This window comes from Ambystoma mexicanum, chromosome 10, assembly GCF_040938575.1.
Source record: "Ambystoma mexicanum isolate Mex_15411 chromosome 10, UKY_AmexF1_1, whole genome shotgun sequence".
NCBI lineage: Eukaryota > Metazoa > Chordata > Amphibia > Caudata > Ambystomatidae > Ambystoma > Ambystoma mexicanum.
Window position 1 is genome coordinate 462,258,076 of NC_090932.1, and position 16,965 is coordinate 462,275,040.

At 41.2% G+C, this 16,965-nt stretch overlaps 1 protein-coding gene across 1 annotated transcript in view; it reads left to right on the plus strand.

Annotated features, from left to right (window-relative positions):
• IL20RB (interleukin 20 receptor subunit beta) overlaps positions 1 to 16,965 on the plus strand; it is a 315,418-nt gene that overhangs the window by 72,631 nt on the left and 225,822 nt on the right. Inside the window, exon 2 of the mRNA XM_069618033.1 lies at positions 9,703 to 9,826. Within this exon, the coding sequence (XP_069474134.1) occupies positions 9,703 to 9,826 (124 nt within the window). The remainder of the gene's footprint in view (positions 1 to 9,702; positions 9,827 to 16,965) is intronic.

A 16,965-nucleotide genomic window follows, 5' to 3' on the forward strand; every position in this document is an offset into this window, starting at 1 on the left:
TAATATTCTCCCTCATATCCCTGAGGATCTCCATGAGCAAGTGGTGGCGGCTTGTCAGAACGGTAACCTGGACTACTGTAATGCAACTCTTATCTCAACCAGCGTATTTATTGCATAGTTTGCAGGCATTGAAAAAATGCTGTGGCCTGCCCTCATTAAGGGTATTCCTTTTGGGCACCATGTTTCCAACGCGCAGCAGGATCTTCACTGGCTGCCCGGCCCAGCCTGAATTCACTTCATCAGGCTTTGAATGGGCAGGGTTGTTCTGCCTTGTAGGAAAAAATTCAGTTATGCTGTCCAGGCCGTGCACTCTGCTCCATATGTGCAGTGCTTCTTAAGATACCTGTCTATCATCGGGAGAGGGTAGGCGGCCAGGCTTTTTCCATTTCGGGCCCAAAGCTTTGGAATGCATTGCCAGTAGGGATCCCCCACCTGCAAGACTTTGGTCTGTTCAAGCATAGCTTAAAGACCCATTTGTTTGCCTAAACTGTGTGTTCTCTCCTTCCATGCATCTAGACAATGTGATGAGGCCTATGGTGAAAGCGTGCTTTATAAATGCGTTGTTTGATTGATATTCTGCCTTCAGTACTTTCACTAATAAAAAATGCTGGGATTTCATCTATTGCCCTTTAGAGTATAACACCCCATCGAATAATTTTTCCCAAAAGCCTTATAATTCCACAGGAATGTCTTTTCTTTTGCTGTCTAAGATAGCTGGGTACCTTCTCAAGGACTAGTTCAATTATCCCCCCTAGTAACAGCTTTGCATCAATCAGCATGGAGGGTGAACTTCCCTCCACAGCCTGGTTTCTCGCCTTCTATCTGCTTTCTTTATCCACTGAGGAAGGTCTGGGGTTGTTAAGCTTCCCCCAATGGTCTGCCAGCCATCCAAAAATGTGTCTGAAGGAAAGCAAGCTATTTTCCCGTTTCTTCCGTCGATTCTTCTTTCTATCCCTTTCTTTCAGTCAGTGCATTCAATCTATGGGTTTGGAGTTTTATAGATTAGCGACCACTCCCTTTAGAGGCGTGTATCATCTCAAGGCCTGGAGGTTAGCTCAGGTTCAACACGTTTGTCTTGGAAGCAAGACAACACATAGCAGCACAGGTTTGAATCTCTGGCTTGCGCTTAGAAACTGGTCCCCGGTATTAAGTGGTTATGAAAGAACAATTATAATTATCATTTTAATTGGTTAGTCTTTGATTATACAGTGTTCCAAAAGTGACATCGCAATAAAGCATCCCCCTTTGTACTCATTCAGTGTTAATGAAGAGGGCATTCCAAAAGGAGTAATATGCTAACCCAGTATGCCTCCCATTTGATGTGATGTCCTGGATATTTTAAAACATGTCTCACATATTTGATTAAGTTACTATTTCGTTTGCCAGATTGTTCTCACTCAGGTGAATCAAATAACTATAGTCTCATCTCAGCATGACATCTGATGTGCATTTGACAGATGTTTTGCTTTTTATTCTCCGATACCGTCACTGGAAGATTCTAATCCCATCTCAGTTACTCGGCCTAAGCGGCACATGCGTGAGGATATATGAACCAATGATGTGTGACTTACCTGTGCAGATATATCTACTTTAATATAATTTTCATATTAAATACCGTACACCTATCGTTTTACATTCAGCTGATGGGGTTTTTCACTCTGAATAATTAAAAAAAGTAAGTTGCTACAACACTCCTATCTAAAGATATTCAGGACAATTAATCAATATGCCCTGAGCACCTGAAGTGGTAATGCCCCCCTTGCTTGGGGCTTATTGCTATTAGTGCCCCGGCCTGTAAGACCGGGGTACTAAAAGCATTTATTTCTGTTCTGAAAAGCTCTGGCGTTTCAGAACAGAATTTTTTGTTTACAAAAATGCCTGCCGGGGAAGGGAAACGAAGTCCGTTTTCCCTTTCCATGGGGGCCATTCAAAATGAATGGAAAAAGGTAAACAAAATGGCCACCATGGAAAGGGAGATCCCTTTCCATGGCGACCATTCAAAAAATAGGGAAAATGCAAAAAAATAAAATGCCTGCCATGGAAAGGAAGAATGGACTACGTGTAGTCCCTTCTTCCTTTCCATGATGGCCTGTCGCGTATCAGGAGCAGATGTGCTGGGGACAGAAGTGTTCCCAGCGCGTCTGCTCTCGAAATGGACCAAAACAAAGGTAAGTGGGTTTTTTTGTGAAGGTGGGGAGGGGATTGTTTGGATTGGGGGGGTGGAGGATGGAAAAACACGTACCTCGATCTCTGGCGCGGGAAGATGGCAGCCTCCAGCCATCTGGTGGCTCAGGGAGGGGATTACCCCATTCCGAGCCTCCACATTGGCTGAGTGGCTGCCACAAGCCCCTGCCGGGGACGGGATTCCAGGGATTCTCGGTTGGGTAATGCCCCGGTGAGGGCCAATCAGATTAATTGTTACAATCTGATAGACCCTCGCCGGGTACTAATATCCTATATGTAACAAAGAAGCATTTTTTACTTTTGATTTAATGGATTTAACACAATATTAAATGACACTTCGATTAGCTGGCATGGCAACAGGCTATATGGTGGGAGTCCTTTGAGGCTTCAGAGCTGGGCCATTTAGGACCCCAGAGAGGCCTGTTGTTATGACACTATTGTCAGAGAGTTCTTTCAAACTAGGTTGCTCAGAGCCATATGTTGACAGAGCTCTCTACCCCTAAAGTGAGTATATCAGCGAGCTGTAACATATGCCAGATGTTATATCTCTGCAAGCGTGAATGTCACCCCTGGCTTAGTGGAAAGTCTGTTTGAGAGTTGCTGATAATTTGGGCATGTCCACTGTGGGCCTACATTCCATAATATATTTCTGTGTTTTTAGTGAAATCTTGGATAGACCCAGTAACCAATGGAAGCTGTTAATGGGCATCATCTTTCATTACCAAGGCCATAGCTTTCAAACAAAGACAGCATTCGATCCTTTGGTGCAATTAATCTGTAATAATGTTTATGGCTCAGCCTAAATTATCTTGGTTTAGTTATTTTATGGGAACATCTCATCACTGTTGCTGAGATCAGAGAAAATGCAATTTTGCTTTTTAGCCAATTTTGCTGGTTTCATGTACCAATGTAACATATGAAGTCCCTGTTCTTTTCTGCATTTCCCCATTATAATTTTTTTGCAATCAACCTCCTGTTGATGAAAATGTACACTTAAAGTCTTTGTTCTGTATTGTATAAGGCTGATTCTCAGTCCTGCGAAGAAGGAAGCAGAAATAAAGTAGTCCCCAGTTCGATTTCCACTTTTCGGTAACATGCTGTGCTTTTTCATCCTATATTGTCTGTTCTCCACTCAATAAATATTGCTGTATGCTTTCATGTACCTCAAAAGACTTACTTTGGGCCTTGTCATTTACTGTGGACAAATACATTGTGGTATCTGGCGGTAACTAAGGGGCGGGCGAAGTGTTGGTGGGATTGTCTGGGGTAGTTGACTCAGTCTCTGTGCGTGTCGCCTGTGTTCCAGTCTATCTGGTGTCACCCGTCCAGGTGCTGTGGGAGATACCCTCTCGGGGCGGGGATGTCCGTGTCCTTTACGGTTTAGTCACCCTTTAGATGTGTTAGGAAAGGAAGAAGGCGATGGATATGGCAGGGGAAATGTGCACAAAATACACAGTAAACAACCTTGAATATAACAACGTGCATTCAATACCCAAGACTCGTGTATACCACTATATGAAAAGGAATGTAGGGTAAGCACTTAGAACCTCCTTATGACTGAAAGGAAAGTCGGCAAACTCCTTACCCACTATGCTATTACAGATACTGACAGCGCTAAGCCCACGTAGAGGGCAAGCAGGGACAGTATGTGTAAGCTGACACTCTAGACGGTACTGAATAAAGAATTTGGAAACAGTACTCACAAGGACCGGAATGACCACATGAATGCCAGTACTCACGAAGACCGGAAAGACCACTTGAATGTCCGTAATCACGAGGACCGGAAAGACCACTCAAAAGTCAGTACTAACCCACAACCCTGTAAATCAAACAAGAACCCAGAAGGCAGTAAAGGCAAAGAGTGAGGATGACTAAATACCTAAACCCAAGTCAAGAGGCAAGAAGGAATAGTACAGTGTGGAAAACAAAAGATAATCACACAGGAGCTAGTTACAACAGCTTCCCACACCTAATAATAAAATAGGAAATAAATGTAAAAGTGTAAAGGAAAACATGGCATGGATCCCAATAGAAGGCAAGGATCAGGAGCAGTGAAAACGATATCAAAAGGGAAACTTTCCCACCCATCCAAGGTGAGAAGGCAGGAAACTAAACCTGTAAAGGAAAGATTAATGCAACAAGTCTTTCAGTAGCAAAGGACAATTTCTAGGAAACAGTGAACACAGGCAATTGGGCTACAGCAAAAGGAAAGCTCAGAGAAAGGCTGCCTGCAGACAGAGAAAGGGAGAAAGGGATTTCCAAAAGGCAGAAATCAATTAGGCATACAAATACGAATTCCAGGACAAGGAACAAGAAACACTAACTAGAAACTGGGCACAAAAACTAGGAACCAGGAACAAGGGACCAGTCACGACAGGAACGCTGCAACAATGACCAGCGCTGGACTGAAGCAAACTGAGGCTTTTAAAGCTGCTTAACGAGCACACCCCTCAGGCGTGTCGCCTGCTGCACCTGCAGCCACAGGTGTTGCCTATCCTCCACCCAGCCTTGTCCTGCAAGGGAGGAGGTGAGGCAGTGAGCCAGGCATTCTGGGAAGCATAGTCATTTGATTAAAGTAGCAGTAGCATGCTGGCTGCCAAAAACCTGGAATGGATCCGGATGGGAAGTAATTTGGGAAATAAGGTTTTAGCGCTCCCAATTCATCAGGACACTGTAGCATAAGGTTCGGAGGAAATGTCCAGTAGGGAAGAAACCCCAAAACATGCCCCCAAGTGGCGGGAACGGGAGCGAGCCGTGACAAGATGTCCTTACAGTTTGCATCAGTCTAAGGAAAGCTATTTAATATTCAATGCCTTGATGGCACACATATTCACTCTAGCTGACCAGTGCCTGCAAGGACGCTGCAAGGGGCTGGTGTTTGATTATTGCCACCATGGGTGTGTTTATAAAATGGAAGCCTGAATGTTGTCAAAAAACTGATTTGGAGCACATAATATTGCACAGCGAAATGAAAGTGAATTTGGAGTTAGATTGGTGGATGTCTGGCACCAATAATTGATATTGAAATTTTGTTTTAATCTTACTTAGTACGGTGGGGACATGAAGGGGTTTCTTTCTGAGGATGTATTGGTAGCCCAAGTGGCAGTCTAACTGCCATTGTCCCACTTTGTATGTGTTGGGACATAGTTCAGTGTAATGTTGACATACCTTGCAAATGCTGGGGCCCGTACCTGGAAGGACCTGCTTAATGAACTGCCAGCATATCTTAACACCTCACTGCAATTGAACCATGTATTTAGGCTTCTTTGGTATTTGACTGTATTGACTTGCGCTCTACATTGGTCTTTGGCTGTGGGCACCATTTTGCTGCACCTGTAGAGTTGTGTGGTCTTCGCATCTGCATGATTACATCTGCTGTTTATCAAGTTTAAAGAAAGTGATTGTTGGAATCCAACAGACTGTTGATGAACCCACTCTACCCCTCCTCCTCACCACGGTTTACCCACAGTATGAGCACGTCATACTTTCACAAAGTTTATTGTATAGTAAGCTCCAGTTACGACCACAGACGAAGGTGTTGTGACGTTTGCTGAGAGTTAATTCACTCCTTTTATCACAAAGATCCGGTTTTTCAGGTGTGACAGAATGCCATCTGTGATTCTGCTGGAATGTGCTGTTGCTAAACAGACACCCTTTCCACCCATGCTGCGCTGATAAAAAGATATTGTCAGTGGGCCTCAAAACTTGCACTAGCCATTGGCTATTGAAAATTGATTTTTGGTAAGAAATGGTTGGCTGTATATGTGGAGAATTGAGGGGGCAAGTAACATGTAATGGCAGGCTAGTAGATTGCAACTTGAAGAGGTTACACCTGCTGTCAGTGATTATACCGGGGCTGATTTCTAGCTTTGTGTGTAAAATGATCACGGCCAGTCCTGCGGCAGATGCATGTATAATTCCACTGTGCAGTTTCCGAACATCCCAGCAGCTGAAATTCAAATGGACAACCACCTCATGTGAGTTTCCTTTTAAGAGATTTCTTGGTGCAAAGGAACCCCTTTCATACTATACATTGGTCTATTGTAGCCCCTTAATTAATCAAATATTAGAAGCTAAGAGAAAATATCCTGTGGAATTACAAAACAATGGCTAAAGTTAAATTCATCTATAGTGCACTAGGGGGACCCTTTCAAAAAATGCCCCAGCTAATTTGTGCTGTTACAAAGTGAGACCTGTTTTGCTTGCCAAACCTTTGAAATATCTGCTATGGTAGCAGTCTACAAATTGGAGGGGAATTCCTGAGCACCTCACGGGGCTAGCTCTTCTAGAAATAGTCATGGTAAATGTTTTTTTGGGAATAAAAACTCAAATCCAATTGTGAATATTAGCTTTACTTTAGCATTATCCACCATGTTTAAAAAGAGAATATTAACCCACGATATTCATGAAGGTATCACTATCTTATTAAGATAGTTATTCATTAAATGAATTATATTAAGCAGCGAAACACAGATTTTCTGACAATACCCATGTTTCCTACACTGGATTTGCACTGGGCCTACATAAGAAATACTAAAAACACTAAAAATGTGGCTCTTACAACAATACCTGCCAGATGATACAAATCCCTCTCTCCCCACCAACATAACTACACTACTGTATATAATGGCAAGCCCATTTCTGGCACAATCCTGTTGTAGAGCGCTCAACTACCCTTGAGCTAGGCTCACGCTGAAAGCAAAAAAATAAAATAAAATACATGTTCCACTCCTCTATTCTGCTCTTCTCACTGTTCTGGCTCTCTATCTACCCTTGTTCCTCCCTACTCGTCCTTCCTTGACCTGAATCTTCTCCTCTAATCACTTCCTACTAACATCCCCATTATACTGATGGATGACCTTAACCTTCCAAGCCTGCCATAGCCTCCTACCTTGAATTTGAATCACTCATATCTGACCACTCCCTCTACTGCATCCATCAACAGCCTACCTTCTCTGGTGGGAACTCTCTGGAACTTGTTTTTCTCTCTACCTGGCTATCCTCCTTTGACCTCTACATTGACCCCTCTCCCTCTGACCACATCATTGTTCACCTTAACATCTCAGTCCCTTCACCCGCTCTCCCCTTTAATGACCAAGAGGAACTTCAAGCAGGACTCTCGTCCCTTACCTTGATGATGTCAAGAGCTCTCTTCTGTCTCTCTCTCCAATTCATGACTCTTCCATTGACCATGCGTCTTCTGATTTTTACTATGCACAGATGAATTCCTTTGACTAGGACTGTCCTGTATGCACATTCAGACATGTATGTCCTTATACTCAGCCCTGGATCACCTCAGAGATTCAGACACTCAAAACAAATATGCATCATGACCTATGATGCTGGTGCGAATCCCCACCCCCAACCTACGACTTGCCTACAAAAATTCCCTTTCTGCGCTGAACTATTGCAACATCCTGCTACTACACAGTCCTATTCTCCTCCCTTTCCAATACACTGAGAACGTTAATATATCCTCAATGCTTTGCTCACACCTCCCAAGTGAATATCCATTACTTCCTCCTTTTCTGCTAATGACTTTCCTGCCTACTTTTTCTATACCATTTCTAAAATTCATTACATTCTCACAGCCCTCCTCTCTCTCCCCGACGCTCCTTTTGTCCACCACCTTTCTTCCTACACCTTCTACTCTTAACTACTTCTCCCCTGCCTCTCCTATGAATTAGCACCTATCCTTCGCAATGTCAACCTTTCTTGCATTCCTATCGACCAGTTTACTACTCAAACAGTCAAAGACCTAGTCTCAATCGACCGACCTTATCTCTCTGAGCTCTTCAACCTCGCTGTCTCTCCACTGAACCCTTCCCTGCCTTCTTCAAATCTGCAGTTGGATACTTCTTTTCAGGAAACCCTGAGCTGACCCAAACATTCAAGAGAACTATCGCCCAGTGTTCCTCTTTCCACATTGTGCAAAGATCCTTGAGTGGGTAATCGTCAACCAGATCCCTTAGTACTTTGAGGAGCTCCACATCAATGTGGCTTCCACTGGGACAGCACTCAAGCATCTCTCCAACTGTCTCTCTGAGGCTTACCAGTCCACACTCTCTTCTGTCCTCTTCCTTTTGGAACTTTATACCACTGTTGACCACCTGATTCTTATATATTTTTCTTTTGTTGTTTCTTTTTTGTCCTTGTTCTATGTACCCCTCAGCTCACATTCTCATAAACTGTCTCACCACCTTTTCTCATCTTTATGGTATTATACAGCCACCCTTTCGGGGAATGGCTCTGCCATCTGTGAATGTGTCATTGTGAGTCATTTCTGATCGAAACTGACATCCCATTTCTTCAAATAAATACAAATAGAAATAACAGGTGGGTGTCACTGATGTACCACTGTTAAGTTCCTCCACAGCAGTTTTGGCATAGCCTCTACCACACTGATCCCATGCCGGCTACCCAGAAGAGCCTGAAGTTCTATAATGAGGTGGGTGGGTCTTTTATCGCAGGTCTCCGGGGGTTCAACTGTAGTGCATGGAAGTGTCCCTACCGAGCAGGTCATTTCTGAGGACCTAAAACAGCAACTACGGTTACCAGATAGGTCTTGCGCAGGTCAGTAACAAACAGTGATGCTTCCAATGCCGGCATGTTCCCTTAAACACCGTGCGGCATCTTCCTGCAGTAAAAAATAGAGTGAAATGTAGGTCCGATCTGTGGATACAGAAAAACATGGAGTGGTTCTTATGCATCCTCCTTACCTTATGGGACGGGTCAAGGGTCACCCTTGGTAAGGGAAATGTCTTGATTTGAGAAAAGGGGTTTGCCTCTATTTGAGGCAAGTGCCTTATGCTTTGAGGCTTGCGATGCACATTACTCACATCATGAATGATCACACACAGTATCGATCGCAATGTGGGTATTAAACCTTGTGCTACTGCATGTGTCACACCTCCGTCATGCTAAATGACACATTGCCTCATGTTGCAAATACTGGTATGATAATTCTTAACTGTTTCATGATTCTGATTTCCAACAAAATCGATGTTGGATTATTTTTTGTAAACTATACTAATTACTTTTTTTTATCATATTCTCTCCCTTCTTTTTCTTTCATCTATTTCTTTCTTTGTTACTCGTGCTTTCTCATTCATTACTCATCTGAATTCCTTTTCACTCTTGGTTTTGACCTTCTGTTATCTCAATTCCTTTCTTGTTTTCCTTTATAATGACATCTTTAATGTATTTTACCCTGTTTTTCCTTCTTTTCCCTGATCTGAATGTTTTCTCTTGCTTTCCCTTTCTTCGTCTTTCATTTCGGCCGCTTTTCTAATACTCTTGCTTTTCCTCATTACTCTTGTTATGTTGTTTTTTTTCCCTGTCACTTCTCCCATCTCCCCTTTCCCTGCTGCTTTCCTCAATGTTCTCTTCTCACTCTGTTTTACGTTTCTTGTTTTCCGTGGTTGCTTTTGTCATCCTCCCACTTTATCTCTTGTGTTCCTTCATCCTTCTTTCCTCTCTCCTGTTTGGCCGCTCCCCTATGACTTTCACCATTCACAGATCAAGATTCCCTTCCTGCCCCCCTGAATGTCTCCATGGTTTCCATCAACATGAAACATTGGCTGACCTGGAATCCAGTGGTGCCCCCTGTTGGCAATGTGACCTACTCCCTGCAAGTTCAAGGGTACGTTAACTCCTTGCTTTCTTCATATGTCCTTTTTTGATCAATTTCTTCTGGTGGAGATGGCAACCATCAGCGTCTTTGTGGGGCAGCTAGAGGTACAGTACTCCTGTGATGGAACCAAACTCACTACAGATATTAAACACATTAAATATGCCTTTAGTGTTAGCTTTAATAGAGGTTTTGTTGTCCCTGTAATTTGGAGAGTCATATTTCCAATAAAGCTTGTTTACAATGTACAGTGGTTTGTATGATGTCCCCTTCTTTCATGCCATGCAGGTCAAAGTGATTGTCCATGTCTACACTTGCTAGGTGTATCATCTGGTATCCCTGGCAATCTCATTGGTGCCCCTGGCACCAAAGGTTGATGGCAGAGAGTAAACAGCGCTCTCAAAGAGCCATCTTTTCTTTCAGCATTAGATTGAAATACTTAGCCATTGGAGGCTTCACATGGCATATCAGGGCAGTAACTGGGCACGAGAGGCTGCCCTTCCTATGTGATGGCTAGATCTGGTTTATGATGCTTTATTTGGCATTAGATGTAATTTCCTGGGCTATTGAACCGACACTTGGCATATGATTACTGCAGCTTAGCACGTGAGACTACTTAACATATGACTAGAATACCAGGAATATTGTGCTTAACCTGACATTAGATGGGAGCTCAGCACTTGAGTATTTGAGACTGCATTGCATGACATGTCAGCTCCTCGACATTTGTGGCTGTATCTTGCCTGTATTACGTTTACATGGCGTATGACCTGAGTGTTCAAGGCTGCTCTTGGGCCTTTTTGGCAGCCCCTGGGACATTATGGCAGCCACTGGGCACCTGAAGCTGTGCTTAGCATCAGATGTGAAAACTGGCATAAGAAACCCAAATGCAGCGGTAATGGCATATGGAGGCAGTTTCACTGACTTAGGATAGCTCTGATGTCAGTGAACCTGCCATATTATGACTTCATCCAATTGCATATCAAGGCAGCCAACCAATTGAAAACTCAACCAGCCCTTTGTCTGCTTTAGAAGATATTTACTATTGTGCTAATTCTCTGCTTATTGACGAATTGTTTATGTAAGCAATTTCACTTTAGTAGATGTCAAAAGTATCAAAGGGCATTCTACATCACTTCTGTTTTGTACTGATGATAGACGTCACACATATTGTCAGGTTGAAAGGTCTTGTAATGCCACCATATTTATTGGGTATTTATGAGATGCTAACTGCAGACAAAGCTGCCTCATAGTGCCCTATTTTCCTGTGATGTAATTTTTTTTAATGGATATGAGCGCCACAGGCAATGTGAATCACTTACGAGCGGTTTATTAGGTGTGTGATGTTATTCTACTGCCCGTGGTGTTTGGTGGATGAATGTCCCCACCATTTAAAACAATAGTATTACAAAATTATTTGATCTGTTTTTTTGTTCACCCACCATACAATTATCACATGGTTTTCCTAGCCACTTATTTAATCCTTTTTTAAAGTCCACTTTGCAAAGATTTGTATGCCAAATAGGAGCGCATTTTGTTTCAGAAATTAGCGCTTTATGTATTGTGAAATATGCGTCTCATGGGGTATTGTAGTGGGTCAGAAAAAGGACGCAGACTCTAAGTAATTTCACAATTAGGTTTGTTAAAGAAAAGGAAAAATGTGTATCTTTCCCTATGCTATAATGTGTCCCTACCTAACAAAACTAGCTACGGTGCTCGTCACTCGTCAGTGAATGTCTTAATAGAACCTGTCCACCGTCCAAACTAGCCCAACTGACCCTATCACTATAATAACAACTGTAGTCTATTAGCTTCTTGCAAACTTCTATTTCAATAGTACATTTTTCATATAGTCCCTGTTGAGTGTTTTGATTAGTTCATAAAATTCATTCAAGACTTTGCTTGGCTACGTCTTTTGTTGATGGTTACCCTTTTGAGTTCTATTATTCTCCTCTTGATTCTTTCCGTAGAGATTTGTTCTTCTCTCTTCCCGTGGTAAACTTACCCAACATTTATAAGTCTCTCCTATTTGACTTTCTTGGACTTTATTGATACAAGACTGAGCATTCCAGTATTTATTCCTATTTTGTTTTTTTTATTTGTTTATGGTTAGCAAAAGCAAACCTTTACAAAATTCACAGTTCCTCAGATCTTTAGAATTCATATACATATCATTTAAAATTTTACATCTTACATTCAACCAATTATCCACAACATTATTTAACCCATATAGCAAAGATCTATCATCTAAAATGAAAGCACAATACCAAACACAATCACATGATCTCAGAGACACAGAAGAATTCATCATTTTACATAATCAAAATATCACACCATATACATATTATAAACCTATTCCTTCACATAAAACAACATATAATATATATACATCAATATTTGAATTCCATACTCTTTTTATTTTTTTCATAAAATCATAGTGCATTGTCGATTATTGAAATCACTCCACAAGTATTTGACAGAAAGTCAACAACTGCAATTTTAAGTGATAAAGATTTTCCATACATCATATCCCACCAGATGGAATCCAAATCAACCCAATCATGATTAGGGACACATTTTCCAAATGTCTTCATTCTGACGGGTAACAAGGCCTTACAAAACAAAAGCATACGTTTAAGTGTCTCTGTCTCCGTCAAATGTTTACAAAATCGACATGGGAAGAATTGTCTAGATATTCCTTTACCCGACCTTATACCCAAAATTTCGGCATACATTGAATCTAAACCTCATATAATTCTGCATCCACTTCTTATTCAGATTTTTTTTAAAATAGGGTTCTAGCTCTCCCACCCATCTTTGGTTGACTATGCGGTCTGTGTACATTTTTCTTGAAGCTACTTTATCAAGTGTTGCCGACCAATCTGCACACTGCAACAATTTCTTTAATTTAATCAGATTTTCTACTAGCAATTTGCAAGAAATGCCTAATTTGTCTAAACCTTTAAGGCACAATATTTGTAATTGTAGAAGGCCTGCCTCCCTGGAATTACCGTGTCTGAGACCACCTCCAATTAGTCTGTACAAGTTGTCCCCGGAGTCCACAATTAGTCTTCTGAATAATGACAATTGCCTCCAGAAGACATGAAAGGCCAAAGACAAAAGACCTAACTCATGCCATATAACGTCTATAGGTAATGCCTTTGGCAAGAAGCACAACAACGACTTCCATATTTTGGACTCCAACTTATCCAACGTTGTTATAGTTGACTCTGGAAAAAACTCAGACCCATAAAGTATTTTTGGTATAGATTTTAGATTGTAAAAACGTAATACCAGAATCAATGAATAGCTTCCAAACTTGTTATCCACCTTCTTCAACTGAGCAATCTGCAAAGACACTTTATGCAGCAAATTATTTTGAAAAACACTTTTACTGTGTTTGTTAAAAATGTGGAAACCCCAAAATGACATCTTGTTCTTCACTATTAGTTTTACATGACCAATAGAGCAATTATATCTCATCTTAAATCTGCGACCACTTAGTTCCATAATAGTTGTTTTATTAGCGTTGATCTTTAAATAATTTGATTTAGTATATGAATTAAACGCTGTGAGCATTCACTGCAATCCCTTTGCAGATTAATCAAAAAATACAAAATCATCAGCGTGAGCACAACACGCTATTATTTTACCATCAATTTTAGGTGGAATAAAGGCTGCTTCATCGAGGCACTCGCCTGCATCCGAGATATAAAGATTAAGCAATGTGGGGGCAAAAATGCACCCCTGTCTAAGGTCATTAACCATTTTTATAGGACCTGATAAAATCCCCTCCAAATTTAATCGAACCTGTACAAATGAATCTTGGTGTAGGGAAATCAATATTGCTAAAAGATTACTTTGAAGACCTAACTTTTTTAGCTTGCCCCACATTGTATCCCTATGCACTACATCAAAGGCCATGGTCAAATCTATGGCTGCAAGATATATCGGGGTGGCTCCAGTTTTCCACGCATTTTGTTGAAAAATGGAAAGTAAAAGTCCTGCAGCGCCTGTTCCAATATATTTTCTGAAGCCAAATTGTTGCGGTTTCAGAATGTTACCTACTGGGCCCATTTCAATATCTCATTCAATACCAATCCAGAGAAAATCTTTGAATCGGCATCCATAACCGCTATTGAGCGATCATTTTTCAAGTTGTTTTTATCTCCCGTTTGATAAATAGGAACTATATAAGACAGTTTCCAACTTGTAGTTTTTGTCCTAATAATATCTTCAAAAAGGAATGCTAGGATTTTGGCCCATAATTCCGTGTTCCCTTTCATTAATATAATGGACAGGTGATTAGGGCCAGCAGCTCTAGAATTACTTGCTTTCTTAATTTGGGATTCAATATCATCAACTGAAACCTTCAAAGACTATGGGAGCCTAACAAAATCATTACATATTTTTGGTACTTCTTTTTGAACATATACTTCACCAAAATGACCCAGCCGTGCTATTTCAGTAGTGGAATTAGTCTGCTGCACTACCTGACTTGATTCCAATGTATTAAGTAATATACAAAAATGTCTACTAGAACTATCCTTTAACGCTGTAAGCATATTCTCATTCTCTGGTTGCATCTGTGTCACCATATGATTATTTACCCAATTTCTTCATTTTTGTTTCCATTTTTTTATGCCCAAAGAAATGAGGTCCATAGCCATACCCGATTTTTATAGGCATCTAATGTCTCTATTGCAAGCATTCTTAACATCTTTAACTTGTTTGTCAAACTTATAACTGTGTTTAACCCCTTGCCCTTGATCTTTTTTGCTAATTGTTTTACCAATAGCTGTTTCTACATACGATCCAAATATTTCATGGGTAAAGACAGCTTGTCTGGTCTCTGTTGTAAAGTTAGTATTATCTTTCAGAAAATATTCATTAACTTTTTTTATATTGCCTTCATGCCAGTTCACCTTTGTTTTCCCCTGGTTTGTCATTAGATTTGTTATACCCCAACAATTTGATTTTAATTTAGTCTGAAAGTCCCAAATTATTGTCAGCATAAAGTGATCACTTAGATCAGTCGGAGATATTCTGAATTCTGACATTACATTAAGAAAGCTTTGTGACACAAATATATAGTCAATCACTGAGCTATTTTTGCCACTTGACCATGTCGGACAATTATTCTGGGAATGGTCCCACTCTCTCACTGAGAGTAAGCCCCAATCCAGAAAAAAAATATTCCATAATTCAGCCTGCTTGGGCTTTTTACCTCTTACATCATTGTCTTTAGATACATCATTGTGTATGGATGAGCTTCCTACATATTGCATGTGTGTATTGAGATCTCCTGTGACTATGATCTGTAAACCCACACAGTTCGCTAATTTCTCTGCAATATATTTGCTCAATAGTTCCAAAGATATGTTCAAATTCAGTTTTGGTGACCAGTAAACATTAACCAATAATAGGTGAAATTTGCATTTTAACGCATCTATGACCATTTTTATCGCCAAACAACCCTGAGCAATGTTAGAACATTTTACTACTTTAATGTTCCTATTCAATTTCACAGCAGTTAAGAGACCCCCGCAGGGCGACCAGCTGGGCCTTGACAGGCAAATTCAAAAAAGCTTTCGAAGCCATCATGGGCATATGGGGAAATCATCCAAGTTTCTTGTAAACATAGAAACATATAGCCAGCCATAAATAGATAGTATATTAATACACTTGGACAGCCCAGATGAGTTGGCTGCCTCCATTTAACCCCCCTCAAATTACTAGATTGCACCAATCTAGGTGGTGCAGAGGGGACCTTCTCCATCAGTCTTTGACCTGTTGAGTTATAATGCTTATCTAAAGGGTTCCATAAATGTTGTCCACTGGGAACCGTTGGGGTTTCCGTCAAATGGTTTCCCATACAAAGATCAGATTGTTTCATTACAGTAGGTTAATCTCCCACTTGAGCTCGTATTTGTGGATAATTTTCAGGATTCAACCCTATCTCCATTTTTTTTGGTCCAGATAATCCAACGCAACATTTCTCTCCTGAATGGATCTTGACAGCACCGATTTTTATCCAAGTGAGGCTACATCCATTGGAACGCCTTCCAACTGCACAGGTTTCACACTCTTTTCATACCTCATCATTTTATTTCCAAAATCTTGAGATTCGGTCATCACAGCTGTCACCACTCTCCTCACAATTTTTTCTTTTGATAAAGGAGAGTCTGAAAGACTGTGCACTTCGGCTTCACTATCCAGTCTTACCCCTAAATGCTGGCTTGTCTGACACTTGACACTTGCAGAGATCACTACTCCCTCCTCACTTCTTGAATGCTGCTTTCGAGGGATATAACTCAGTCTGTATCTTTTCTTATTTCTGGTGTTACAACCTTATCCATTTTATTATTCACCTTTTTATTCATAGGTTGGCCCAGTACTTGTTTCCCCAGATCCTCGCCTGCCCACCATTGCAAATTCCTATTGGTATTGAGGAAGACTCGGCATGAGTATCCAACGTGTTTCCTGTCCTGTCATCCCTGAAAACCTTTGGGAAAAATTTCAACAAAGAGCCCTTCGCAGCCCCAACATTTTTTACAAAGGTGGGCAATTTCCCCATTGGTTTTTCTTTTATCTCGGCTCTTTTTTTCCGGATTGTTTGTTTTTCCCTTCATATTGTCCGAAATCGTATCAGTCGCTAAGGTTACACCCTGTGGGTCACATATAACCTCACAGTCCCCAGAGTTGTCCAAAAAAGATATGTTATCTTGGCTTTCCACATCCCCTTTATTCATATTTCAGCAAAAATATCTGGGCTTTACTATACAAACGTCTATTTTATTTTATTGTTAAAGCCTTTTTTTATTTATTGGGGAAGAACATTCCGGTATTTTCGCTTTATCCACACGCTTTGAGATATTCACCACTTCGCTATCTTTAGGGCCTCATTCCGAGTTTGGAGGCAGCCATGGTGCCCTTAGCCTCCAAATTCCTGAATGGGGACTAACCGGCTCATTCCAACCTTGGAGGACCCGGTATTTCCCCATTCAGGGAAGCCATCCCCATTCGAGCCCCCATAGGGCTCAATAGGAATGGGGAGGGAGCTAATAACGGGCCTGTTAATAACAGGCCCGTTATTAGCTCCCTGGTCCTTTAGTGGCTTCCGCTAAGAGCAGCTGGTTTTACCAGCCGCC